Source organism: Cardiocondyla obscurior, linkage group LG12 (assembly GCF_019399895.1).
Source record: "Cardiocondyla obscurior isolate alpha-2009 linkage group LG12, Cobs3.1, whole genome shotgun sequence".
In the NCBI taxonomy this organism is placed as follows: domain Eukaryota; kingdom Metazoa; phylum Arthropoda; class Insecta; order Hymenoptera; family Formicidae; genus Cardiocondyla; species Cardiocondyla obscurior.
Window position 1 is genome coordinate 3298348 of NC_091875.1, and position 27524 is coordinate 3325871.

Sequence of the window (27524 nt, forward strand, 5' to 3'; positions counted from 1 at the left end):
GGTAGGTAAAGAACACGTAAAAAAAAAAGAAGATCGTTCTGCAGGTGCACAATCGCGGAAGTGGCTCGAGGCAGTAAAAACAATTAATGTAATTAAAGAATTAGGTTTACTACGTGGAGGATCCACCGGGAGGACTCGTTTCGCATGAAACTTCACTTCTATTGGGTGCAATTGGATGCCAGTTCAGTCGGTTCTCGGATCAAATTAATCGGACCTTGACCAAAGTGGAGCCTCTGGTCTCCTTACTATATGCACTTATTGTACGTGGCCGTTGATCAGATGATAATAGTGATGACATGACTGTGTCCGTGTGATCCGTGTCTATATGTGCGTCAGCGCGCGTTATCGTACACGTACAGCACTTAAAGCATAGCAATCGCAGTAAATTTTGCCTTCGACCCTTTCATTTCTTTCGATACTGTTAATTAAATATTTGCATAACGATTAACGAGCCAAGATGTTCGGTAAGAAAAAAACCCCGTCGAAACAGTCTAGGACAGCCGGCGATTTGGAACAGGTATGAGTTTTTTTGTTGTTGAATATATATACTGTACAAGTTTCTTTCTTTCTTTTTTTTTTTTTAAATCGGTATAATGTTTTGTATTGATTTATGATTGTAGTTTAAATTATAAATTTAAGTCGATCATTAGAAATATATATATACGTATATAAATGTGATTTGTTCTTATTTTGCATCTTACAATGTTTCATGTAGTATGGCATTTTTCAAGTACCTGATATTGATATTGGCAACATTAATGGTGGTATGATGGATGATGATGATAATGACGAAAGTTTGGAAGCTGAATTGGCTGCATTAGCAGCTGGTAATGATATAGGTTATAAAAGTAGACGCAATGGTAAGTTTACTTTATAAATTGTTAATTTTATGTAACAGTGATATGCATTATTATTATTAATATTGTGGCTAATTTGTAGTATGTATGTATGCGATTGTGTACGCGTACATACAAGGTGTCTCACTGTATTTTTATTTAACAGTGTTTTTGAGAAATTTAAATAAATTATTTAAAGTGGAATATCCTGTATATTAATGTAATATTTATAATTTAATGATGATATAAATATTATACATAGCTACACGCAAAGCTGATGTGAATTTGGACGAGATGGTAGCTGATTGTATGAAAGATACCAATTCTGATGAAGAACCATCTGAAGAAGATGATCCTGCATTATTGGTATATCATGAAATATAAAACAATTTTATGTTACTCTTAATTAATATAATTTAAAATTTGATTATATCAATCATTATTTTTGTGTTTTAGGAAGAATTAAATATGCTCACAGGAAATGAACCAGAAAAGGCAAAAACACCTGAGCTAATGATAAAAGAAAATGAAGAAGAAGCAGAACAAAAATCCACTGAAACTAAAGAGGAAAATAATTCTATGCAAGAACTGATCAAAACGTTGGAAGAGAGACTAAAAATTTATGAAATAGCTGAGGAAATAGCAAAAAGAAAAGATGAAACTAGTAAAGCTAGACGATATAACAGAGGTATAAAAACGTTAAAGGAGATGTTAATCTCTGCACAATCAGGTCAAAGTATAAACGAAGTTGACATTCCTCCAGTTTTGCCTTCTTCAGCTATTACTGAACCTATTGTCAAAAACATAGGTAATACATATTCTTTTATGCTCGTTATTTTGCGATAATTTTTTTTTTAGTTTCTTTAATTTTTATTTTTTATTATATTTTAGAAGAAGAAACGCCACCGATAAAAGATAATGAAGCAATTGAGACATCAAATGTAATTTTAAATGATGATAATACTATTTCTGAACCAACAACGAATGTCACAGTTGATGAAGAAGCTTTGAATAAATTAAAAGCACAGCAACAGAAGTATAAAACTGCGGCAGTTGCTTGGAAAAAGGCAGGCAACAAAGAGCAAGCGCTAGAATATGTGAAAACGATAAAACAATTTGATATAGTTATTGCTGCAGTCGCTGCAGGTGAAAAGCTTGATTTATCAGATATGCCACCTACTCCGATTCTACCTTCAACAACTATTGTAACACCAGCTGCAAAAGAAGAAAGTGAAATGCAACAGCAAGCTTCTACAGGTACATATTTTTTTATGGACCTCGATATTATACTGTAAGTTAGGAATCTAATAGGCAATTGTACATAAGAACAGGTTTGTTCTTTATTGATTAAAGTTTTTATTAAAAAGAAAAAAAAAGGAAAACCTAATAAAATAATTTTTTATATTAGAAGATGGTGCAGCAAAATATGGACCCGAGAATATTGAAGGTGCTCTTAAAGAGCGCCTTGAGATGTATAAAAGAACCAAAGTAGCTGCCGAAGATGAGGGTAACACATCTAAAGCACGACGATATGGTAGAATTTGCAAACAATTTGAAGACGCTATTAAGATGTACATGCAAGGAAAAGTGGTACCTCTAGACGAGCTTCCTGTTCCACCAGGCTTCTCACCGTTATCATTGAATTCACAAAATAACGACAATACCGGTCAACCCGCATCTAAACCAGAGTTACCTGATAATACTAGTGTAAGCAAACCCAAGCCACCGAGACCAACCGTTCCTCCTCCTCCTCCTCAAACAGGTAAAAAAATAATAAGAATGTATTTCTATAATAATATACAGTAACTCCGAGATATACGTCGGTTAGGTTTTTACATTTATTATTATTTTTTTATTATTAGGACAGAAACCAAATCAAAGGATTACATCACGTGCAGAAAAGCAAATGCTACAATTACAGTTACGGCAACGTGAATTAAAGCAAGCTGCTTTGAATGCGAAAAAGGATGGGAATATGGATTTAGCACGTGACTATTTAAGACAAGCGAAAGGGATAGAACCTTTAATTGAAGCTAGCAAAGGTGGCTTACCTGTCGACATGACTTCGATTCCATTGTCGCCTCTTGAAAAAGTAGAACTCAGTACATCTGAAAAAGATGATAATTTCGTATTAGTGTCTTCTGATGATTTGGAAGGTTCGAATGGAACGGATGATAAAATTTATGAAAACCTTGAAACACAATTAGTCAAACAAATTAAGGTAATAAATAATATACAGCTACAAAAAAACTTATTTAATATAATAAAAAGATTTATATACTTTAAAATTGGCATACTATATTACTACTAATTTAAAATATTTTTAATTGCGAAAATTATAATTTATAATTATACAATTTATCATTTTTTGTAATACAAATTATTTTACAGTGGTGCTTGTCTACACGAGATCATTCTAAAGCGTTAGGAGATGTTTCTGGATACAACAAATGGGAACGGCTGGCATTGAGTTACACACGAGATTTAGATATGTTGAGAGTTCGAAAGCGTGACTCATTGCCACCACCACAACATCATTATGAAACAAGAACTTACCAAATAGTACAGTTAGTATTTAATTTTTTATATACCGTCATTGAGATATTTATATGAGTTAAAAAAAATTAATTGTACTAGAAGTTTTTATATATTGCAGAAAATTTATATATTATCAAATGTGTATAATATTTGGATTTAATTAAGATTAACAATTTTTAAACTATTTTTTAGGAGTTCCACGGATCTAAACGAGAGCGATATAGAAATTTCTATTATTAGAGGAATTAGTTATTCTCGGGAGGCAGATACGTATGTAATATGTGAGTTTCCATTTCCGTCAGATAATCATCCTGTGGAAAGAACTTCGACGATCAAAGATACTACCAATCCCGAATACCAAAGTGTATTCTTGTTAAATGGCATTATAAATCGCACTTCTAGACAATGTCAGAGAGCATTTAAGCGCCACGCTTTGAAATGTGAAATTTGGGCGAAAGGGTAATTATATAATTTCTTTTTTCCAATCTATATGTTTAAACGAATTAATGTTTGCATGTGCATTGTGTATATTTAATCGTATATGTTAGTAAAATATATAAAAAATTATCTTTTTAGATTTATAGATTAATAATTATCTGTAGAGTAAATATACATAATGTCGCCTGTAATTAGTATTAAATAAAATAGAAATTATTAACGTTTTGTACATAATAGATGAGAACAGTTAAAATTTAACAACTTAATTTATAGTAGATATGAAATTAATACACACACGTAAAATTCAGGATTTTGTCCCGAATATATACATATATGCACTAATATTTTATGACATAATATAGGAATGTACATTTATTATATCATATGAGAATGTTATATCCAAAAAGTAGAACGTTGTTTGCAGATGCTCGCTGAATCCCATCCTGTGTTGCACTCATCCCAGGTATGACAACCTTATATCTTTGTAGAATATGCAGTTATACGAGCAGAAATATTTTAATGCTTTTAAAATATAACATATAAATTTTTGTTATTTTTTAAAAACAGCAATAGTACTATATACAGTAGTTATTTATAATATACATATAAATGAAAATGTCTAAATGTGAGAATTATTATGTTTGTGGATTTCTATGATTTCTATGTGCATCTGTGCATGTTTATATATGAAATTATTGTCATACATCAAATGATATTATGAATTCTGTGGTATTACACGAGCAATTTGTAACAACGTGTACTTAAATGTCTACACAATTTTTTAATTATGTTGTGTTTATGCACTCGAGAAAAAAATGATTAAATCTAATTAGATTAAGTCGGATCTCAATTTTGTTTATATCCAATCAGATCTAATAAGGTTTAATTATGTTTTTCTTGGACATTTGCAATATATTTTATATATTTATTTAAAAGGATATACTTATTTGTATATGTCTAAAAATATTATATATAAATTTCTTTTTATGTTGCAGAGGTTTCTTTCGAAGTGATAGTTTGCTTGGTACAGTAATGGTTAAGTTGCAACCTCTAGAGTCTCAATGCGTCCTACACGATTCTTTTCCAGTAATTAAATTCATAATTTCTATTGATGTTATTAATATCTTTTGTACAAACAAGAATGAAAGAATTAATTATGATATTTCAGCTTATGGATGGCAGAAAACCAACAGGAGGAAAACTGGAATTGAAAATTCGTCTTAGGAATCCAATTCTTTTTAAGCAAATTGAAAATATTACAGATAAATGGCTAACTATTGATCAATAATTTAATTTATTGATTCAGCAAAACTTTACATTTACTTTGGTATGTTGTATTAAAAAGTTAATTGTATATATATAGAAAACGTCGTATTCAAAATATAATATGTTAATATTTTTTAACAATATAAATTAATAGTATAAGTAAGAGAAAAAAACGTTACGCGAATAAGAGTATTTTTAATGAATTATGATTAGTTAGAGATAGATATTTATCAGTAAAAAGCAATTCAATGATTTTCTTGAAATAATAATGTTAAAAACATGATTTTCCAAGCTTTTCACATTAACAAAAAATTATATTAACTAGACACTGCGAGATGCTTGCGTTTTATCCTTATTTCTTTCTTAAAAAAAAACATTACGGACCTATGTATTTTATATGTTATTTTAAGCATCTTATTTTTCGGGAATTAAAATAAAATTAAAATTTCCTGCGAGGTATCATAAAAACTTGAGCGATAAATTAAAATTTTGTTTTAATTTTCGAGAAATCCCAAAACGCGACCCCACTATTGTCGACAGCAAATCAGGGGGTAGCGATACAGGACCAAATGGGTTGTACCCGAGATTCCACCCCCTGTACTACTGTACCCCTTTTTATCTTTAATAAAAAAAAATTGAGATAGTAATAGAAATCAATTTGACGCAAAGTTAGACACATGATACATAGAAATCCATTAGTTGCAAATTCGGGGTAGTAATTAAAACTTATAAAATAATAAAAATTAAGCTGAAGATTATTTTTGTAACGCGACGTATGCCAAACGAGAGAATCAAACGGTATCGCGGAAAAGTAGTTTTTGACCAGACGACTCTTCGTTTTTATCTTTATAATAATTTCTAAGGAAATGTAAATTATTAAACTTTTTTTTTAATGTATTATTATAGTTTAGAACAATTAAAATTAAAAGATGTAAAGTGATTTTTTTTTTCTATTTCATGAGTTAGATATACCACGTAATTAACAGAAGGCAACAGAATAATAGGCGCGCTAAAGCTGAATCCACGTTTCTCAGAGAACAATATAACAGGTAAACGTCACTAACAAACTATTGTCCGATAATCGTTCTACTCCGTCTCCATCCAGTTTACTATACCAGTAGTTCATTTTCCAAGCTGTATATAGGAATTCCGATTTCAGGAAGATGTATTAGAAGCATTCTCTACAAAAGCTTTTTACGCGCGAAATAGATCAAAATTAATTTTAATTTTTATATCAATTATTTCAATTTTAAAATACGCGAAAAGGACATTAAAAATTATATCAAAGACAATTTCAAAGTATTATGGTTTCACAGGCGTTTTGTACGCGTCAACTAAATATATTTAATATCTCGCGTTTGACCTCACATTTGAATGTGCTTGCAGCGAACAAAAGTCAAGTTCGAGAGTGTCATTCAATGACATTTGCCCCTTTGAGCGCCGGGCGCTCGAACAATACTTATGCATGCATGTGCGTTGACACTTGCGGCATCAAGCACTCGGATCGTGCTGATCTATTTTGATTCGTTGAACCGGCAAAAGCGGTTTCGGGATATCCTCGAGAAAAAAATTTCGCGCTACGCTAAATACTTGAAAGAACGGCCGCGTTAAGCCAAGTGGTGCATATTGATTGCACGAATTGGAAAACAATGAGATTTATTTGCCAATTAGACAATTAGGTCGGTTTTAAAGGGGGCAGGCACGACTGAAAACTCAGCGCTGGTCCGAGCGCGTACAGGGTGTACAAGGGTGTAGAGAAGAGCGCAGACTATTTACCGTGCATACACGGTAACCGCGGTAATGTTGACCCTCTGCCCGGGGTCGAAGCGGCTTTCCGTGTGCAAATTAACAATGTTTGCTCGCCTAACCCTTTTGCCTCTATCTCGATTCATGCCGTTCGTAATCTTGCTTTTTGACCTTATACGCGACGGAGATGATCGAAATAGGCTCGGATTTTATTTCTTTTTTTTTTTTAATTTTTTTTTCATATTTTTAAAAACTTAAGACTCATTCGATCGCATAATCTTACGATTATTTTAGAATCAAAGATTTTTTTTGCAGCGGAGATTTTTTTTTATTTCTTTATTTTTACAATTTTTGGGTTTAAACTGTTCGAAGTATGCTTAGAGTAATCTTTTTAATTATTAATTTTGTCAATTAAACGATTTTTTACATTGATTTTTGGTGCTTCCGAATTTTTAGCTGGTATTGTGTATTACATTTTGTGGAAAATAATTTTTTTTTTTCTCGCAAACGTCGAGATAATTTAATTTTGCATTAAACGAATACTTTAAAGCTGATTGGGGTATTTTGTGTGCTTGTCTCATTTATAAATAGCTCTCGGATCGTGATTAAAAATTGCGAGGATAAACGACCGTTTACGAGATTGTTGTGTATAACAAATACAAAAAGTCAGAGTTACTTTTCAGTCTTTTCGTTAGAGGATAACCTCTTGATATATGCAATTTTATCTCTTCAAATATGTTACAATGTTCCGATTCGCACGCGCGAAGTTCAATGATCATATGCAATCTCATTAGCCGAGATGAAATAAATGACGTCATATTATAGAGGCGATTAAAGACCCGAGTAATGTAATCAATTCGACCTTATACACGCTCGTATAATAACCGCTGTTATACTTTTTTTTTTTTTTTTTTTATTCGTACCATGCAACGTAAACACGATTAGAATTCCCACGTATAGCAACCTATTGCATCATACAGTGATAATAATGCAGAAAGTTATAAGATTGATTATTAATTCGAAAAATATCTTGAATTAATTTCTTTAACCGAAGGATATATTTTGAAATCAAGAAAAATATAATTTCAATCTGATCCTCCAAACGCGAGGAACTCTTTTGTCGCATAAATCAGCGAAAAATTACAGCTATGAAAGAATGTTTTTTTTTTTTTTCCTTTTTTTATACGAGATTGGATAATTCCAGGATTCTTCGACCCAGCGGATTAGACTCCTGTTAAAAGAGCTAAATTATTATACGGCTTATACTTTTGTTTTTTTGTCTCGCGTGGATCTATTTCGCGTTCCGACACGGCGTATCTTCCGATTTGACACGTGCTTCGTGCCTTTCGGTATATCTCTCCTCTTTTTGAAATGGTTCCCCGCGGATAGAGTTCGGTTACGCGATTTCTGCTTATTCAGCACACACGACCGGACGTGGCGTCACTGAAGCTACGTGGAGTGTTGATTGTGGATGCCAGATGCGACCTGACACCCAGGGAGTTCTGCCTTGTCGCTGTGATTCACTCGCGTTACCGCGATGTCACTTGGTTTTCTGCGCAACAGAAATTTGGATTGGACGCAAGAAGGATTGACCTTAAAAGACTCTCAGTTCTTTTTTTAAAAAACTTTCCTACCATATTTATGTCATATTTATAGTAAATTCTCCACTAATATAATTAAAAAAAAAAAAAAAAAATATATATTATATGTATATCCCGACGTTTCAGCAATTTATGTACCTCACGTTCAAATGGTATCTTATTATTTCACAGGCGCGCGGCGTACGCTGGCAATAAATAATAATAACGCGCGTTCAAAAGACACGTAATTAAATTTGTTAGCAATTAAAAAAATATATAAGTGGTATGTTAATTCTACATCGCGTCGGGATAGATGGACCATGCGGAGGCATGAGTAGGGGCGATCAAAGTTGAAGATCAAAGCGCGTGCTCCTTCTTTTCCCGCCTTCGCCTTTCGCTTCGCCGTTCCCCCCCGTCTCCCGTCTCTATTCGCGGGGCGTTAAGAAAAGCGTCGCAAAAATGTCCTCGCGCGTGCAATCTCGGGTGCACGAAGGTCGCCGTTTTCAAGCTATCGCGATGCGATCCGCCGCGATGCAACGCGATACAGCGCGACGCAATGCGCGTGACGTGATACGTTTCTCGTTGCACCAACGTGGCATCAGCAATTGGCTTACAAGAGCTCGCGTTGCGAGCATCGGTTATTAATAATCCGTTACCAGGAAACGTTTCTGCTTCCACGATGCGTGTAGCGGAGTGAGAATCATTATCGATATCGCTGGAAGGGCTGTAACTCCTACGGCTCGACGTACACATGCGTATCATCGAGACCATCGTCTATCTTTGCCCGGGACCAGTGTTTTACACGAGAACGCGTTTTATTCGTCGTACTTCTAATACGATTACATACGCGTGAATATGTGTCGCGTTTTAATTTACGACGATTCGTTACGAGACTCGGCTTGAACGGGCGTACGATCCAGTAGTAAGAGTCAATTGTAAAGACGCGTGCAACCGAATTCTGTTGCTGTATTCGTTTAATTAATTTTGAAATAAGAATATGTATTTGAAAAGATGTAATATATGTATGGTATATCTGCGTTGTATATGTATATATAAATTAATACAAATCTCCCGCACCCCAGTGATTACGGTAAACCGTTAGACGCGCCGTATATCAAAAGAGGAAGGAACGGAAGGAAACGATGGACAATATAGAATGCTATAGGATCTCGCAAATCGAAAAACGGCGGAGCACATTTATTGGAATTGCGGGTTGGAAAAGCGACGCATTTAGCTATTTCCGGCCGGCGTCGGAAGTTCCATCGTATTTGTCACTTGGTCATTATTAATGGCACAATTTTATTGTTTTAGAAAGAGGGGGGAGGGGGAGCGGAAAGGAGGGTGAAGCTACCCCCTGTGAAGAACGAGCTTTCGTAGGGAACCCAGCGATCGAATGCATCTTTTCTACAACTATTAAATTTAATAGCAGTCAAATCGTCAATGGACGGTGACGCTTTTTTTTTACGCCTCTGATTTCGTGGTCTGATTTATTTCTGATAAACGTTCGGACGTTCGTTCTACCTGCGACAATTTTTAATTCGCGTCATATACATTTACGCGCATTTACAAATTGTTAATAATATCTGCGATAACTTTGAAAATTATTCTTAAAAAGAAAAAAAAAATTTAATCTCCCAATTTCGGCAGTTCCATTTTTTTTTTTTTTTTTTTATTCAGTCAAATAATTGCGTCAAAGAGAGCCGTGAGCGAATAATTAAAAATATTGTAGTTTCACTCAACTGCGACTAGCTTGAACAATTACTTATTAGAGCAATCATCTCACCCTGATTACATTTGTTGCACCTACCATTAGAATTACTGCAAGTGGAATTGTGCGCCGACCCTCTCTCATATTATTATTTTTTAAAAGGGCTCAGGCCCGTTCATTATTATTAAATAAATTAATAAACAGTCGCGAGTATCCACGCGATCGTATAAGTTATATGATACTGAAAATCTTACAGTGATCAAATATCTAGTCGAGGCATTCGAGAACCGCAACCCCTATCTCCTCTGTCTATCGTCTCCGACGGATAATCCTCGAGTGATTTGTCTACATGTATGTGTATGTTCGCTGTTGAGACGATCATTTGTTCTGAGCGCGATGACAGATGACAATGAAGAGATCGTGCCATGTTCAGAAGGGTGCAGAATCTGTTTGCCATTCGTACCTCAATTATTCCCGGATCATCGTTATCAGTCCGAGAGCAATCAAATGTTATCTACGCTGCCGATGATTAAAAATCTTTCCGACTGTAATTAAAGTAGTTCTGAACTTCGTCGCGATCAAGTGTAAAAGTATCTAATAATTAAGTAATAGTTCAATTAAAGTAACGTAATTTATTTTAGCTTGAAATGCTGTATTTTAATCAAACCGTTCAATTTTAATTATAATACGGAATTTTTTAAGTAACTTTTATTTATATTGTATTAAAATAAACGAAGCAATTTAGCTCAAGCCTTGTTTAAGATAATAAAAAAGTATAAAAAATAAGTAAAGAAACTCGTTAAAAAAAAAAAACAATTAAAATTGATAAATTTTAGCTTAACTTTTACTTCCGCTAAAAATCTCGCTAAAAATATTAACTTGATATTAAAATTCGTATCAAATGGTAATGAGAGAGAATTTAATATATAATTTAACAAAAAGAGCAATTGTTGTAACGACTAATAATGCTGGCTCGGCGAACAAGTTGTTTTTCTCGCGATAAACGCGGCTGTTAAAGCAAAAATTTAACACGTGCTTGGATGCCGTTACCCAGTTTCGCGCCATGACATACGCGCGTATATGCAAGGTCGCCTGGCTGATCAGCGTGAACATTTTCTACTGTAAAAATTAAAAAAAAAAAGTCTCAACGAGTGGGAACATCATTCTACGCATAATTTCTCGCATACATTATGGATTAAAAAAATACTTATTATTATTGTATTTTTTAGCTAAAGAGCGTACCTTCTAGATAAAAAAAATATTTAAATAAAATATATTAATAAATATAATTTGCAACATAAATTATACGATAGCAAAAGTTTCAAATTTACTTTATATAATTATCAAATATAATAATTTATTACACGCAGCAAAAAAATATATCAAATTAGAAATAGAGATTTCACGAGAGAATTTGCGAATTCATAGATCGTCTAAAATAGGCTTAAAAGTTCCATTGCGACAGTCAAGTGTGATAATGTAGCTATCGAACGATAACCTTAGGTCTCTCGTGGCGTAGCTGCACAAGGTGATCTTCATCACAAAACAGGAAAAAGTGTAAGTGAAAAAATAGAGAATATCAAAAAAAATCAATCCGAAAATATTTGCCACGTGTATCTTGCTCTAAACATGGCACGATATAATTATAGACCTAACAAGACGTTACGTAATTGTAATTTTTTCTATTAATACGTATACATGTTTAAACATTTTTATTCAAAGATAAATTTTCTTTCTTTTTTCTTTTTTCTTTAATTAAAGTTATAATTCCGATATTTTCGCTCAGGAGGAAGGAGCAAATGTTCGAAAAATTATTACGTTATTAAAAAGCACCGGGGTAACTTGGCGAGAGGACGTCGACGAGCCGATTGAATGACGTGTAAAATTCCAATTGCACTTACGATTAGATCAATGCGTACGGCAACGCGCTTTTTGCGGGAAGAAAAATTTTTCTGTCGGTTGTAGAGGTGGGTTTATTGGTAGATAGGTTGGTTTGCCGGCTGACTGGTTGGTATCGATGTGCAGGCTGGCAAGCGGGCTATGCTGGCTCAGCACTCTCCCTCATACCTCCTCTCTCCCGCCTCCCGTCCTCCACCACCTTTACTTCCGATTCCGACAGCCGTAGCTATAGCCTTAATCTCGCCTGCGAGTCTCATCTCGAAATTCCTTCTTAAAGTTACCCTTCTTAAAAGTCGCAAAAACTAGCTACAGTTAGCGACTGCTTAATTTATGAATGAAAGATTACTCTCAAATTAACATTAAATCGATATTAAATTTAGATAAATTGCAATTCTACATCTTTTTTTTTTTTTTCTTTTTTTTTCTTTGTATTTACATTAATTGCGTGCATTCGAAAAAGCACTAGTGCTTTATTATGTGTTGTTACGTTTAAAAAAAATTATTAGCAGTGAAACTATTAGAATGTACGATCGGATTATTAGATCGGATCGATTAGAAATTATGACACTTTTTGCGCCAAGGAAACCACTGCTATTAGCAATTTCAATTATGCGCTTCAACGGGCATAACGAATCGCAGGGCGTACGCACGTGACCGCGTTGTAATTAATGGAAGGGCCTGATGGTGGAGAATACAGTGGTATACTGATTGTAGTCAACTAGACCGTTTCATTTCGCTTAGCATTATTTATACAGATATTACTGACGTGCTTTAGCGTTCGTTAACATTACTATTATACCGCGTAACAGCTACGTTGGATACTAATTATTTTTTTATCTACGTTAAAATATTATATTATTAACGACACTATTTTTATACACATCTATTTGTGTGTGTGTGTCTATGTATTTTTTTTCTTTTTACGATTAAATATATTAGATTGTTGTTCCTTTTGCTTATTATATTTTCCACCATGTTGTGTGTTGTTTAATTCGACACGTGCATTCGATATCAAGTGTTGGCATTAAATATTAAATTATTATAAATGATAACCGTTTTATTAAGGGACGCCGACGAAAACGTTAATTGCTTTATGTTTAATTTTTTTCGTATATAATAAATTTCCCTATATCGGTAAGATTTTATTTAAGGCAGAAAGCGTATGCCGCGGTCGCGCCATGCTTCACGCTTTACGCAACTAGTGCATCGCAGTGAGTGGAAAATTTCCGACACTCGTTATACTGAAAAGTCGAATGGTGTGCGAATATATCGAGTGCGAACGAATGGCCAAGCCAGAACGGAAAGGAAACGGCGGGCAGAGGATGTCGGATTGCAACGTCGACAAATTCCTCGCGCTCAACAAAATGGCCAAAGTTATCGTTACTCGCTCGTTACTATTTCGAGTTCTTACTCGACGACTGATCACGTTGGTGACGATGACGCTTTGTAGTCAAAATCTACGAAATTCTGCCTCGTGAAATTTTGTCATTTTTCTTTTTCATACAATTAAAGCAGAGATAGATCTTAAAGCTCGAGATCAAACTTGTTGTATTTTTTTTTTTAAGTTTTAGTCATCAAAATGCATAATTCATTCAATTACATACATGTATCATTTCTCTGCTTTGTGTTTTAACAATATATTTCTTGATAATTTAATAATTTATTTTAGCAAAGTGCTCGACTTTGTCTATAGTTAAAAAAAAAAAAAGAAGTTTTTTGCACATGACTTCTTGATTTTTATTTCTCGCTTCGAATATTTAGAATTTTTTTTTTATATAGAAATTAAAATTCTTTACGTATCTTTTCTTATTGTTGTTCAAATTAAATTTTATATTAAATTACATTTACATTAATTTAAATAAAAATAACGTTGAAAGAGACAAGTTATTTCTATGGAATCGACGGAATATTTTTGTCAACTTGGATCAAGCAAATTTCATACTATACGACGTTTCTTACTTTGTGAAAGTTAAAAATCGTCGCGATATAAAAAGGTGCGTAGGAAAAGAAGAGAATTTGATATTCATGAAGCATTTTAAAGTCGTGGTGTTCCAGAAATGGGTACGAAATGTAGAACGAATTGTGTTAAGCAGGGAAATAGATTGGTAAACGTGGAAACCTATTTAGATGCGAAGTTCATGATTTGCACCCATTTCACATAAACCTTCTTTCTCTCTTCTTCTTTCTTTCTTTTTCTTTTTTTTTAAGGCGCTTAACCTTCCACTTAAATCGATCGAGAAATAATAGAATATCTCAGTAAATCTGAATTATGGTTCTCAAATTTGTACGTAACACCGAAATAATCAGTGATAAATTATAAATTAAACACAAAAGAAATAAAAATAAAAATGTAACGTTTTGTTGTAAAAAAATAATTTAGTATCACGTACTTTAATTTTAATTCTACTTTAGTGTCGATTATTTTTAATTGTATTTTATAACCATTGCGTTTAAAGCTGAGCAACACGACTTTATTAGCAGAATACCGAATTATTCAGCGCGGATCGTAGAAGATGACTCGAAATCCTGAAATAATTTCCAGCGACGTTTAATCGTTGAGCAAACGCTTTAAATTCTACGAGAACGAAATACGCTCTCTTCTGAATGCACGGAGATTTCCAGGCACGCGAGGCAATATCTCGTTAACCAGACACGATCAACGATCCGACACTCGGCTCCTTTATCTCCCTTGCACTTCCTCCCGTTTCCCCTCCCTCTCTTTGACGTGACGTAGATGTGACATTCTACGACCCGTCTCCGCCCCCTCGGCTACGGTCCGTGCGGAAAATTGTGCCGCGTTTAGATCGAGAATCGCGGTTGCTAGATAAAAGATCACCCATACCGATCGTAAATTGAAATTCAAAAGGAAAGAGGAGAAAAACCGCGATACGCGGTATTCCCGGGTCCCAGGGTAGGGAAGAAGGAGAGAGCGGACTTGGTTGCACCGGGGGGCGGGTACACGGAGGGTAGAGAAAGAAAGGAACGGGGGGGTGAGATGGCGGACGGAGGAGAGAGAGAGAGAGAGAGGAGGCAGAGCTCGCGCGCGTATATATAATAATTATTTCAGAAATTAATGGGATACACCTCTTTCTCGAGTGACCGGATCCGCGATGTGGCGCGGCGACGAGGGAGGGAGATTTACTGCCGGTCCATGGGGCGCATGGGAGGAGTGTGCAAATGGCGACGCAATCTAGGACTCGCCAATCCCTGTGCGAGGTGGAGGGCCAAATAGAGGACGGTCACGCCCTCCGTGGCTGACGTGATTGTCCTGCGCACGAGAGCATGATCAGCTCTTATTCTCGGAGTACAGCCGACCAGTCACCACTCAGACGGCGTATCTACTGCTGTCAGTTACGCGATCTCTTTTTCTTCTTCCATGCGAAAAGCGCTCTCTCTTTTTCCCTCCTCCTTTCTTCCTCCCTTACTCTTTATTCGTTGATTGCGCTTTCGCTGATTTCGTTTGACAAGCGCCAAGTTCGGGAAAAAAAAAGGAGAAAAAAAAACAAAAAAAAACAACAACAAGAAAAAACGCGTGATAGTGTATAAGCATGCGGGATCAAAAGTAAAGAGGGCGTTATTCGATCTGCGAATCGATTTTGGAGGGTGGAGTCGATGGCTTTCGATTCCGTAATGTGATACGTCTTGCTAATTGAAAGATTTCCTCAATCTCATCCGAGAGCTGCAGAAGGGAAACGTAAATATCACGATTAGCCGATTGTGCGATAACGATACAGGCGAGATACTTTTTTTTTCTGGTGAAAAGTGCCAAAACTTTTTGGACGTCTTTTAGGCGGGAAAAGTGTTCGAAGTGTCAGTGCACGACAGTCCGATGGTGTATGGGATTGCTAGTGAAACGTCTGTTGTTGAAAATTAATTAACAGTGTTTTATCCTAATAATCGCGGAGAAAAATTTTTTTTTTTAATTATATTTGTGAGAAAATTAAGCGGTATTTGTTTCATCTCGCGGGGGTGTCTTTTTAATTAATTAGTGCGCACTCAAAAGGGTAAACTCTAAGGAACGTTTGCTAATCGCATTTACATCGACTGTCTTCTCATGCAGAAAGCGACTTCTTATTTAACTAGTGACAACGGTGTCGTTACAACGTCATTCTATCTCCCCGAAGAGCTCAAGTTCATTTGTGAATACGTGCAGCCGCTGATGTGCACGATTTTTCAAATACCAACATTACATAAACCGATTCCCTCGCATCGACAGAATTCCTCGCATTCAAGCCTAAGCGAGCAAGTAAAAATAATTAAAAAAAAAGGATAATTAATAAAAAAAATCAACCCGAGATCCCTCGAAAGTCAAGTCGAATGAAGATAGCGGAGCCGGAAAAATTACGCACAATGATAAAATCACGAGGCTGACATGAATTAATAATAAATCGGAGCCTCTTAATTCCTCTCGGTGAATTAATTTAATATCATCCGCGCCAGATTCTTCGCGGCTGGCTTTCGTCGAAAACAATCTTGTCTAAGTTCACCGATCGGTGAGACGGGACGGTCTCTCGATCTAGGTTTTTCCTATCGACGGGGTGTTCGATAAACTCGCTCGTCAAAGTGTTAACAAAAAAGGTGGTCACAACGCAACAGACAACGGTGACGAATTGTTCGAGTGGTGGAGGTTGTAATGGTGGTGGTGGCGGTGGCGGTGGCAGTGGCGACGGACAAGAGACGTTTACGTATGAGACCGCGACTGATACGGTAGAGGAGGTGGAGGTAGAGGTTGACGAGGTTAAGATGGAAGCCGAGGACCATCTAGCAAGGGAGTACGTACAGGAATTTGTTCTCGATCATTTGGACCCCGCCGATGTCAAGCGAGAGGTAAGCAAAAATATCTCGACGCGCGACGGACCCTCCCCCCAGCGCGTATTTAAGAAGATTTCATGTTTCTAAGCTCCTTTCTAAGTTCGAGTAAAATAAGAATAAAACGCAAGAAATTTTATAATATGCGACAGAAAATATGTTTTATACGTATAAGATGTAGAAAAATTACAAGTGCGAAAGGAGCCAATGTATTTTTCTACTTATTTTATATTACGTTGGAAATTAAAATCGTCTGAGAGAGAGATGAGGATTTTTCTTTTTTTTGTTTTTTTTTAAGCATTTATCTTAGGTTTGACAAAGTTTTTTTTTTCTTTATTTAAATGTAGGGAAAGAGTTCGGTGAAGTCTGGAATTTTCTGTTTAATTGTTTCGTTACTTTGTTTTAATTATGTTGACTGTTTTAAAAAGAGAACAAAATAATAAAGTAATAAATGTTAATGTTATGCATAAATATATTGTTATTACATTATCATCTAGAGTGGAGTATGTGATAATGCGCAGTATGTGCGCCATGTTTGAACAAAACGTGTTCTGTAATCTATTGCGCGTAAGCTACGAGTAAATAAATCACGATTTTTGCGAGTGACGCTGATGCACGATTGTTTTTCGCGAGAAAGCGCTCCGCACGATTTGTAATTTTTAAGTGATGTTAAAAACAACATGATTAATTTCGTCTCATTGCAACGGAATAAAATAAACGACCGGTTTTTTTTATCTTCCCGCGAGAAATTATGACCGTGTTTCGCCTAAAATTTGCGCGCAACAACGAAACTGCATATTTTTATACTGGACGACAATTTAAAAGTATATAACTTTTAATTATTAAAAAAATCTCTCTCTCTCTCTCTTTCTCATTAAACTTACAAAATAAAAATTCCTATCGTACGATAAAAAATATCGTCATTTAATATAAAACGTATATCTCAAATATTTCCGTGCCGTCTATCGATTTTCGGGGGTTTACCAACGTAATTAAAAAATTAACTATTCTGTATAACGTTGATATCGGTGAAAATTAATGTTTTATAGGTACGAATGGGTTCGCCGACGATGATGGTAAATGGTAGTGTGGTGCAACTCACCGGACAGGTGCAGTCGCAGGGTTTAACTTTGGCACCGTTGACGCCGCCCGCGCACGAGCTGGAGCAGCCCTTATACGGTCAGCCTCACATTCAGGTGCAGCACGGCGTCCTGGTGAAGGCACCCCCCGGCGCCGCGGCGCATCTCACGACGCTCTCGCACCCGGGGACGCCGCCGGACACCCCGCCGGTGTCGGCGTCGCCGCCGCCGTTGCAGCTTCACCGCGGCGACCGGGACTCCTCCCGCGATGCCCGCGATCTTCGCGACCGCGGCGGCATACTGCTGCAGCTGCAGCAGCCGTCAGCGCTGGTGCAAGAGGAGATGCAAGTGAGCACCGGCGGCATGGGCTGGTTGACGCAGTCCCTGAGACAAGAGCCGCTGGACCTCAGGCCCCACTGTCCCCAGGAGCAGCCGGAGCCCCATCACGAGCCGTGGTCGACCACCCCGGCGCACCATCACTTTCAGGAACTGCAGCACTTGCCGCGACCTACCAGACACACTGGTGAGTCAAGCGCAATTCCGCCGTCGACGGAGATTTTAGAGAACGGAACTATCGCTCTAATTCCGTACTAATTCCGGCGATCAAATTTTCAACACGTGCGCGTTGCACATATATTTTTCACGTCGTTTTTTATCTATTTGATATTCCGTCGCTTATCGCTGCTCTTTCGAAATAATTTGTTTTTTTGTTTTTTTTAATTGCGGGGTGAATTGTTGTTGTTGCAGGAGGGTATCTGACGATGTCGAGTCACTTAGAGTATTATAATGGCCCGGGACCGGGAGGAGGCATGCTTCCCGCGGGTGGTGTGATGCAAGGGATGGAAGATAGCATGCAAGGCTTATCGATACAGCCGGGCAGACCGCTAAGCGTGTGCTCCGTGAGTTCGTGCAGCGCCGGTGGGCCTACGCCAGTTCACCGCTCAGGTAACGGCCTGTACTCCAATTGCAACGGCACGAATCCTCAAGACGAACTCATGGACGACGAGCTTTTGATGTCGCTTTCCGTGCGCGAGCTCAACAAACGCCTTCACGGTTGCCCACGAGAACAGGTGAGTAAAAATAAAAATAAAAAAAAAAAAAAAGAATCTTTTATTTTCTATTCGCACAACGATAGACGTTCTCGCACCTTCGGAGATTAATCCGGCAAATAAGCGGCTCGTGTACACGTAAACACCTGGCGAACGCATAAAACTATAACACGACACAGCGTAGGATGAAATATTTCTCAATCAAAACCACACATAGAACTTAGAATTTAAACAAAGCTACACGCGTAGAAATTAAGGATATGAAGAAGAAAAGAGAAAACTGTATTTTAATTACATTTACAATTGTGTGCGAAGGTTGTGCGGCTGAAACAAAAACGTCGAACATTAAAGAATCGCGGTTACGCTCAGAATTGTCGTAGCAAGAGGCTGCAGCAACGGCAGGATCTCGAGAGTACTAATCGGAACTTGCAGAACGAACTTCAGCGCACGAAAATCGAACTGACGCGGATTCAGCAGGAGCGCGACCTTTACAAGCAAAGATACGATATGTTGAGAACGCGACAGAATCATCATCACAATCACAGTCATAATCATCATCAGCAGCAGATGACGCAGCAGCAGCAGCAACATCAAACCCAAAGCCAGCAGTCGCACTCGCAGCAGCAGCAGCAGCAGCAGCAACAGCCGCAACACCAACCAGCTCCAGCAAGCCCCGAAGTCTATCTGTGACATCGACAGCGCCGAGGAGGCGCTTGTTGGACTTGAAGAGTCATTCGATGTGTCAATGAATTCTTCCCCTGGTGAGTAACAACCCTGTTCTATTACCGTAAGTATTAAACGTAGACCGTAACGTCATAATGCACAGTGTAACTTGCTTATATTTAGAAAGAAACAAAAATTTGTTTCGATTCTTCTTTTTTTCTTTCTTTATTTTTATTTTTTTTATTTTTTTTTTTGTACTATCCTGTCCGCCGTATTTTTTACGAAAATAAATTTTTCTTGTCTTTTGTCTTTGCAATTTGAGATAAACAATTTAATATCCAACGAGGGATAAAACTCGCTACGAGATTAATAAACGAATTTATGCATGTTGGAAATGTACGACGCAAATTATCGGTATGGGCTAATCGAAATTGTTATCGTGATATAGTAACGAATGAATTTCTGGATTGCGCAAATGTTCAACCGGCTTTGCTACTTGGAAATACGAGCACGCAGAGCGCGATTTCATGAACGAACCCGTCGATCTTTCCCGCTTCCCTTACTTTATTTGCAACGTCATTTCTGCTGACATCGCTGCTCGTCGATGAAACCATCGGGATGGAACGTCGGTAAACAATACGTTCACCTCTTTCCCGAAACCCGCAGCCTGGTTGAAAGTAAGATAGAGAAAGCCAGGATTGCCAAAACCCGCCCTTTACAAGTTCATACGGGAAATTCTAGATATCGCATATTTCTTCTAAATCGTTAATGTACGTACATTAACAAATACTGAATTAAAATATTTTTTTTGTTCTTAAAATATTTTATTTTATGTTAATATTTTTTTTCTTTTTTTTTTTTTACAAAAGACAGTAAATATAGCTAGCTTTATTACTTGTAAATGACGAATCAAAATTTGAAAAAAGAATTTTTTTTTAATAAATCCAAGGATTGCATAGAAAATACGTAACATATTAAATTAAATGCCAAGATGCAAAAGATGTATGAAATTTCGACGATTGTCAGACACGGAGAAGAATAAAGTTCTAATGAGGATTTAATAGACTTGTCAAGGGTCGTTTGACAATAACTCGACCCTTATAGAATCCCCGTGGCAGATGTCACATGTCAACTTGACAGATTGACCGTTCGTCTATTTTAACAGATCTCTGCCTCTCTCGTTATGATAAGCTTAATTACAAAGGTTCTAAAAAACCCTCGTGTTAAAACATTTCAAAATTATTTAATTCAATTTTAAATATGTAAATTACTTTAAATAATAACTGTGTTATTGTCCGAAAATGATGCTCATTTATGGATATTTAATTGCAAATTAGTAAAGCATTAGTAAATTCTATTGCAATCACAGATTTGTTTTTTTTTTTTAATCGTTTCTGTTACAAAAAGTGTCTTAGTAATAATTATTGTAAATTAAATTCTTTATAAGAGATAAATTTTTAGTGAGCTATCTTGTCCAAGTGTCGAAACAGGTGGACTAACGAGAAGAGGAACCTCGAGAATGAACCGGATGTGAGATGAGCTTTATTGTCAAGTCACGCTATGGCATCGTGGCTTATCTCTATCTTCTACAATGACCCCTCTGCTTCAGAAATTTCCCTCTTTTTCTTTGTCAATGATTCCCCTCCCTCTTACGCATTCACTTGCCCGCAAGTATTTGAATTTGCAACAATAAATAATAAAAAAAACCGACTATACGCGCGTGAGGTAAACGTCATCTTTTAAAAAAAAATACAATCTGTTAACAAATTTATTACTAAATTATGAATTTAAATGTAAAAAGTATTATTAATCCTTCAGCGGGCACCTGGAACGTTTTTACACCCCAATTTTTTTCTTTCTCTCTAAATATCGCATGTAAAAAAAAATGTTTCTTTAGTGCAATTTCCTTCAGTGTCTTTAGTTTCCTTTACTAGTTTAAAATTTAATTTATTTCGTGTATTTTAAAATGTGTACAACAATAAATAGTATTAAATCAGAAGCAGAAAATAACAATTAGTTAATTGTTTATAATTAATAATAATGTGGGGTGTAATTTACACTCCGCGTGCATTTTCACGTTTCAATTTTTGACGCCTCTCGTGAAGGATTAATATACGAAAATTAAAATACTGTACAAAAGTATTATATCTTTCGAACTCGATGTCTGTTACAGAAAATTAATATGGAAAAGAAAAGAATTTATTAAAATTTGATTAGCTTCTACGTCCCACTGCAAGTGTATAAAATACACATAATTCGATAACGTTCATTTCGTTCGGTAGCTTTAAGTTGGTGACGTCACGTTTACTCTCACTGCGTATAGAAGGTGGAGAAAGGAAAGATTCGGCGATGCCAGCATCTTTCACTTCTGATGACGACGTAGGTTTGCGATGGTTGATGACGTGGCACGTAGGTCACATGTAGAGACATGCAATATAAGTATGTGTGTGCGTGTACGTGAGCGCATGTATGTATGATCATGAACGAATAAATAAAATAGACGAGGGAAACGTGCTATCCGTACCTACGTGAAAGGATACAATTATAATTTCGGATATCACAACCTAGAAGAAAGCCACCCTGACCTAGTCGGATAATCGGCTCGAAAGACGATCGATGCCTGCTAATCAGATCAAACTACCCCTATTTCCCCTTTACAGCATACACATTTTTACGATCGACAAGCTCGTCGTCGCAATTTGATTCTTTAATTTTCGACAGACTAACGATTAAAAAAATAAAATAAAATTGTGTAAACCGTGATTTAATTTGCACACCGAATGTTACTCTCGATATAACTTTCTCAACGCGTCGCGGGGAACCTCTGAAAATGGTTTTAATTTTTTCGAACCGTGCAAGCTTATTATTGTGCATTATGAAGAATGTTAATTATACGTATACTGTAACACGTGCATTATGTCACAGATCTTTATTTCGTGGATAGTTTTTCAGATATGATACGTCGTTCTCGAAAGGCGTGCCAAAGATAGGCAGTATAAGACGTCAACTTTTTCTTTTCATCGATTTCCTCCTCCATTCTTCGTCATTCGCATCAGTGTACATCGTAACCTTATGGTCGCCTATGGGTTATGGGGGAGAAGCGGCCAGTTCCTTCCTAGGCGTATACCAACTGGTGATTTAGTGAGATCTGATCTGCGAGTGGAGCGGCCCGATCAGCTGGATCGTAAATATCAGGTGTTTTTTTTTTTTCGGCTCGTACATGAAATACACGTACACATGGTATGCACACGTGCATACATATACACTTATATGTATATACTTCCTTTCCAAGTAAAGTAAGATCTCTAGTAAGAGGCAACGTTCGATTTCTCTTGCTAATTTAGCTCTTTTCTCAGATTTCTTTCAATTTTTTTGAGACAAAAATCTGGTCTATAGCCCTTATATTTGTTTCTTCAAGATATAGCTTAGTAAAATTACAAAAAAAAATTTTTTTTTTATATGCAAAAACATTGCATCCCTTTACTGCGATTAAATAAAGTCTCTTCAAGAGAAGAAGCTTAAAATTATGCGCACGGTATAGAAGTTAGTTTAATTTCTCAGAATTTCGGTGTATAAAACACAATTATTTATTCAATTATAGTTATTATCATGCATAAACGCAGGAGAAGAATCTACGAGCGCTCCTTCGGATAACTTCTTAACTGCACTTTTATAGCGCTTCCCTCTCGACTTTAAACGAATAATTTTTATCTGCTAAACCGCCACCGCTGTCGTTACCGCGCATTCCACCCTTCCGATGCTGCCCTTGTCGTTCCGAGCGACCACCCCTCATAAAATTAAGTCAAACAGCCACGGGGTGCCGAGATGCCATTCGCTTTTCCGCGCCGCGTTCTCCGTTCCTGTTAAGAGGAACTGAAAATCGGCGACACCAGCTTTTGCAAACGACCAAAAGGGACGGGGCGTGAATCATTCGTAGGGTAACAATGATGATTTCTTCGAGAAGAAAAAAAAAAAAATAAAAAAGAATAAAAAAAATAAAAAATTACCAGACGCGTCAGAGAAACTATAACCGCTATTTATTACTTTATTCGCTCATTTATGCTCGTTGCTTCTTGTGTTTTTTCTTGCAATACCGAAGGCAGCTTTATAATGATTGCAATACCGATCTAGATAACAATACCAGTATTTCGATATTTATTTTAATACACGCATCATATCAATTTGGCATTTGGTATAAAAAAAAGAAAGTTAGGTTGCATATCGAGAAGCCATGTATCAAATACCTATTTACCGAATATTTTCAAAAAATTTGCATTTATGGTTGGGCAAGAGAACTCTAGAATACTCTGATTATTGCGTGCGTGCGTGTGTGCATGCTTGCGTGCGCGTGTAAAAGTGCATCCTGTGTGTACAATATATTAAACGATATATTTATTGTACATAATCAAGTTGTTTTCTCCAAAATTGTTAAAGATAATAATTAAATTTTTTAAATACTATTATAGCTTAGTTTTATACAAAAATCTTTAATGTAATATATTATTAAATAAGTTTATCAGATATAATTGCTTATTCTATTTTCTTTTTTTTTTTTTTTAATTTAGATGTAAAGTTTGTATATAAACGTTTTTAATAAAAGCGAAGATACGAATACAAATTAATTAGAACAAAACTGGTATTTTTAATCTAGAGCAGCGCGATATATCAATATTGCAAACGATATTGCAATCATTGGTTCACTACACTCTCGGCGAACTTGCATAGACATATGTATTTTTTGAAAATAACAAAAGTCTAACAATTAGTTTCTTTTTTTCTTTCTTTTTCTTTTTTTTTCTAATTTTTAATTCTGTTTCCTAACAGAACTGCTGATTAATTCGAACAAAACTGTTACAGTAGTAATAGCAAAGTTAATTGAAGAGAATATGACGCGAAGAAACAAAATCGGATCATTATTGCTTTACATGTTCGTTTCTCGATTAAACTTTTTAAGTTTTTACATATTTTAGTACCTTTATGTTACATTTTAATATAAATATATAATTTTTGCATATATATTTTATTTAAAGTTTTTATTGTTGAGTGAACAACAAATTGTTATATTTACATGTTACAATTATAATTAGTTTTTCGATCGCGTAAATGTCGGTGTTGCATTAACGTTTGGTTGAACGTCATAATGAATAGGCTGTACTTATACCGAAGGCAGGCAGGCATATATTATATTACATTTAGAAATATTATTACTTATCTTATTTATAAATAAAAATTTCCCACCCGAAAATTGAAGCGATAATTTGTGTAAATTTTCTTTCTACTTTGCATTCCTTTTCCTATCTTAAAAAAAAAAAAAAAACCGTGATAGAATTGAATGCGTTGGAAGCTTTTCTGCAAACGTCGATTAATACAATACTTTCGCTTGGTTCTCGTTTCATACCGCGAGAGTAAATGTCTGTTGCCAAAGAATTATAATAGTTTGACAGTGCAAAGCGATGTGGTTGTCGTGTCGCTTAATATTTTTCGGAGTACCGTTTTAATTATATTTAATATTTAATATCGCGCATTAAACGTGTTACAAGTTACGGATTAATATTATTTTTTATAGCTTTATACATTTTAATGCTGTTGCCGTAGCGTTAGTATACAAAAATATTTTTTACTCACCGTTTCGATGCGCAGCGACGGAGTTATGCAGCAACGTAGTTCTGATGACACTGTAACATACAAATATAAAAATTATATTAAAGGTGCTCTCAAAATAATCTTCACTGTTTTAAACAGATAGATTTCACGTGCATTTAATGGCGCAATTAATTGTTCAGTCAGATATTAAAAAATTAAATTAATTGTACAAACACGATTAGGAAAAAAATCAAATCTTTTTAAAATTTAAAACCTTTTTCTCTACCAATTATTATTAAGTTCTCAATTATAAGAAATCTCGATAAATATTGCATATTTATTGATTCTATATTAATAAAAAAAAAATGTGCTCACCAAAACGTTGCTCCGTCGAGGCCTGATGCCTTTCCGAGGCCTCCTCCTTCTCTCAGAATGTCTGGTTCGTGAAGATGGACCCATCCTTACACATTGAACACTCGCGAAAATCGCGACCACGTGAATTTAATTCGCGAAAGCTAACAAACAGGCACATCAATTAAAACCGTTCGCTTGAGAACAAATGGCACTCTCGGGAAAAAAAAAAGAAAAAGACGAAAAAACAACCGATGAATCCGTTACGATCCGAACAACCACTAACATCGGCGACTTTAATGCGTTCCTTCGAAATTCCACCTGAAACAAAAAAAATAACTTTCATTAGAAACCAATCCTGAAACACTGGGCTCATCTACCGCGATAAAAACCCAAAGAAAACTTACTTTAGAACGTTATAAAATCAAGTGATTAATATACTACAATATAATAGTGAGCAAACGCGATACCATGAATTAAATGGCTACGTTACAATTAATAAGCATTCAGTGCAAAGTGCGATCTTTATAAATATACCCCGCATAAGAATCATTGAACGTAGAAGTTGACTTACAACTGCGACATCGTCGTCTATCGAATATAATTACTTTGATCACATGCATAGAGCTCCGCTATATGCGCATTCCGCGCGCTATGCGATCTGCTCGGGCTACGGCAAAGAATTGGGGTGGTACAGGACAAGGGGGGTAAATCACGCGCGGTGTTATCTTTTCGGACTACAGAGAAGAACTGAAGTGGTAAGGACGGGGAAATAAGTCGCGTGAGCCTAAGCCGCGCGCGTAGCCGAAGGCCGACCATTGTTTGTATTGTTTGTGTATATTCGCTACGTTCCTGTCTCGATACCTGTATCTCGATACCTCGATACCTCGATACCAAGTTCAACGAGATATAAGATGCATACTCCAAATATTATTTTCATTAACGTATCGAATATCATACCGAAAATTTATTTTAAACAAACCTTGCGCACGCTTCGCGTTGCGCTATTTTTCGAAAAGATTCCTCCTAGTTGCAAATTAAATCGAATCTGAAATCTCGAACTTGACTGACGTTAACTTCTCGCTTGGCGTGAAACGAGCCGAGCGAGAGAGAATCAATCAGCGTCGGTTTAAACGGGAACGATACACCCGAGTGGAAATTACTAAATAATTGTTACTGACTAATAACGAGCTAGAAAAGCTAGATATCTAAACGTTTCTCGCCGCGTACTAGTTTACTACGCGTCCTGACCTATCTAACGCGCGTTCGACTGCCGAGACCGGGCCCGCTGACCGTCGCGGTAGTGTTGAGTGCGAGCGTGTGTTAACATCTGGCCTGCAGGCCTCGTGCTCCAAGTTCGCAAAGACGAAGGACGCGCGGGCGGCGAGAACCGGTTTTGCTCGACGAATTCGGCAGTCGAACGTTGCGTAAGATCGGCACACAACACAATAGTAGATTAGTACGCGGCGAAAAACGTTCATACATCTATTTAAATACATGATCCACGCCGGACAGTCACGAGACGACCGATGCTAGACAAATTTTAATATTCTTTTTTTTTTTAACTGGCAACTTTATTTTTCGAAGACAGTCGAAGAAATCTATTTTTATTCTCTATAAGCATTATTTGTATATTGCAGATGTATATTTAAATGCGTTTTATATAAAATAAAAGAATACTTTGTACGTTTTTCGTATGCTTGGCACTCAGATTTCGAATCTGACTCGACGTTCGAATTATACGTTCGCGAAGGCAACGCGGAAATCTCTCTCTCATTCGCCTAGATCGAATTGCTTTTGCCATCGCGACGATAGAAGTAGACGGTGATTTGATTCGCGATCGTTCATGCGAATCGCGAGCCAGGAAGGCTCCTCCGTGTATTTGCCTGACGGTAGAGTTGATCGCATTTTCCGGCATTACGCCGGTGTAATTCCTTCCTTTTTTTTTTTTTTGTCTTTTTCTTCGCCTCTTTCATCTG

General features: G+C 36.3%; 2 protein-coding genes and 1 long non-coding RNA gene across 9 annotated transcripts in view; 2 read left to right on the forward strand and 1 right to left on the reverse strand.

The window, feature by feature from the left end:
- Positions 1–263: 263 nt before the first annotated feature.
- L(2)gd1 (lethal (2) giant discs 1) lies at positions 264–6016 on the forward strand. 4 transcript variants are annotated; one of them, XM_070664433.1, is made up of 12 exons: positions 264–517; positions 716–860; positions 1099–1202; positions 1293–1644; positions 1728–2093; positions 2248–2598; positions 2699–3057; positions 3228–3403; positions 3567–3833; positions 4237–4275; positions 4808–4898; positions 4981–6016. In XM_070664433.1, exons 1-12 carry the CDS (start codon positions 458–460, stop codon positions 5098–5100), a joined length of 2430 nt encoding a protein of 809 aa, XP_070520534.1. In that variant the 5' UTR covers positions 264–457; the 3' UTR covers positions 5101–6016. The 4 variants fall into 4 exon arrangements, with proteins under 4 accessions (XP_070520534.1, XP_070520536.1, XP_070520535.1 ...); XM_070664431.1 differs by having other exon boundaries at positions 375–517; positions 2245–2598; XM_070664435.1 differs by lacking the exon at positions 4237–4275 and having other exon boundaries at positions 266–517.
- Positions 2328–27524, reverse strand: part of LOC139107123 (uncharacterized) — a 43091-nt gene continuing 17894 nt past the window's right edge. Inside the window, exons 2-4 of the long non-coding RNA XR_011546468.1 lie at positions 25570–25866; positions 25237–25286; positions 2328–2944 (exon numbers count right to left, since the gene is read on the reverse strand). This is a non-coding gene — a long non-coding RNA (uncharacterized lncRNA). The remainder of the gene's footprint in view (positions 2945–25236; positions 25287–25569; positions 25867–27524) is intronic.
- Positions 15015–24210, forward strand: Tj (traffic jam). 4 transcript variants are annotated; one of them, XM_070664443.1, is made up of 5 exons: positions 15015–16838; positions 17870–18422; positions 18647–18969; positions 19381–19709; positions 22556–24210. In XM_070664443.1, exons 1-4 carry the CDS (start codon positions 16755–16757, stop codon positions 19636–19638), a joined length of 1218 nt encoding a protein of 405 aa, XP_070520544.1. In that variant the 5' UTR covers positions 15015–16754; the 3' UTR covers positions 19639–19709; positions 22556–24210. The 4 variants fall into 4 exon arrangements, with proteins under 4 accessions (XP_070520544.1, XP_070520543.1, XP_070520542.1 ...); XM_070664442.1 differs by having other exon boundaries at positions 15016–16838; positions 19318–19709; XM_070664441.1 differs by having other exon boundaries at positions 15020–16838; positions 19264–19735.

What these genes read in the sequence shown, in the direction of transcription:
- Tj (XM_070664441.1), top strand. Translation starts at nt 16,755, where the DNA reads ATGGAAGCCGAGGACCATCTAGCAAGGGAGTACGTACAGGAATTTGTT. An exon ending in GCGACCTACCAGACACACTG is followed by an intron (nt 18,423 to 18,646) that starts GTGAGTCAAGCG and finishes TTGTTGTTGCAG; the next exon opens with GAGGGTATCTGACGATGTCG. An exon ending in ACGGTTGCCCACGAGAACAG is followed by an intron (nt 18,970 to 19,263) that starts GTGAGTAAAAAT and finishes TTGTGTGCGAAG; the next exon opens with GTTGTGCGGCTGAAACAAAA.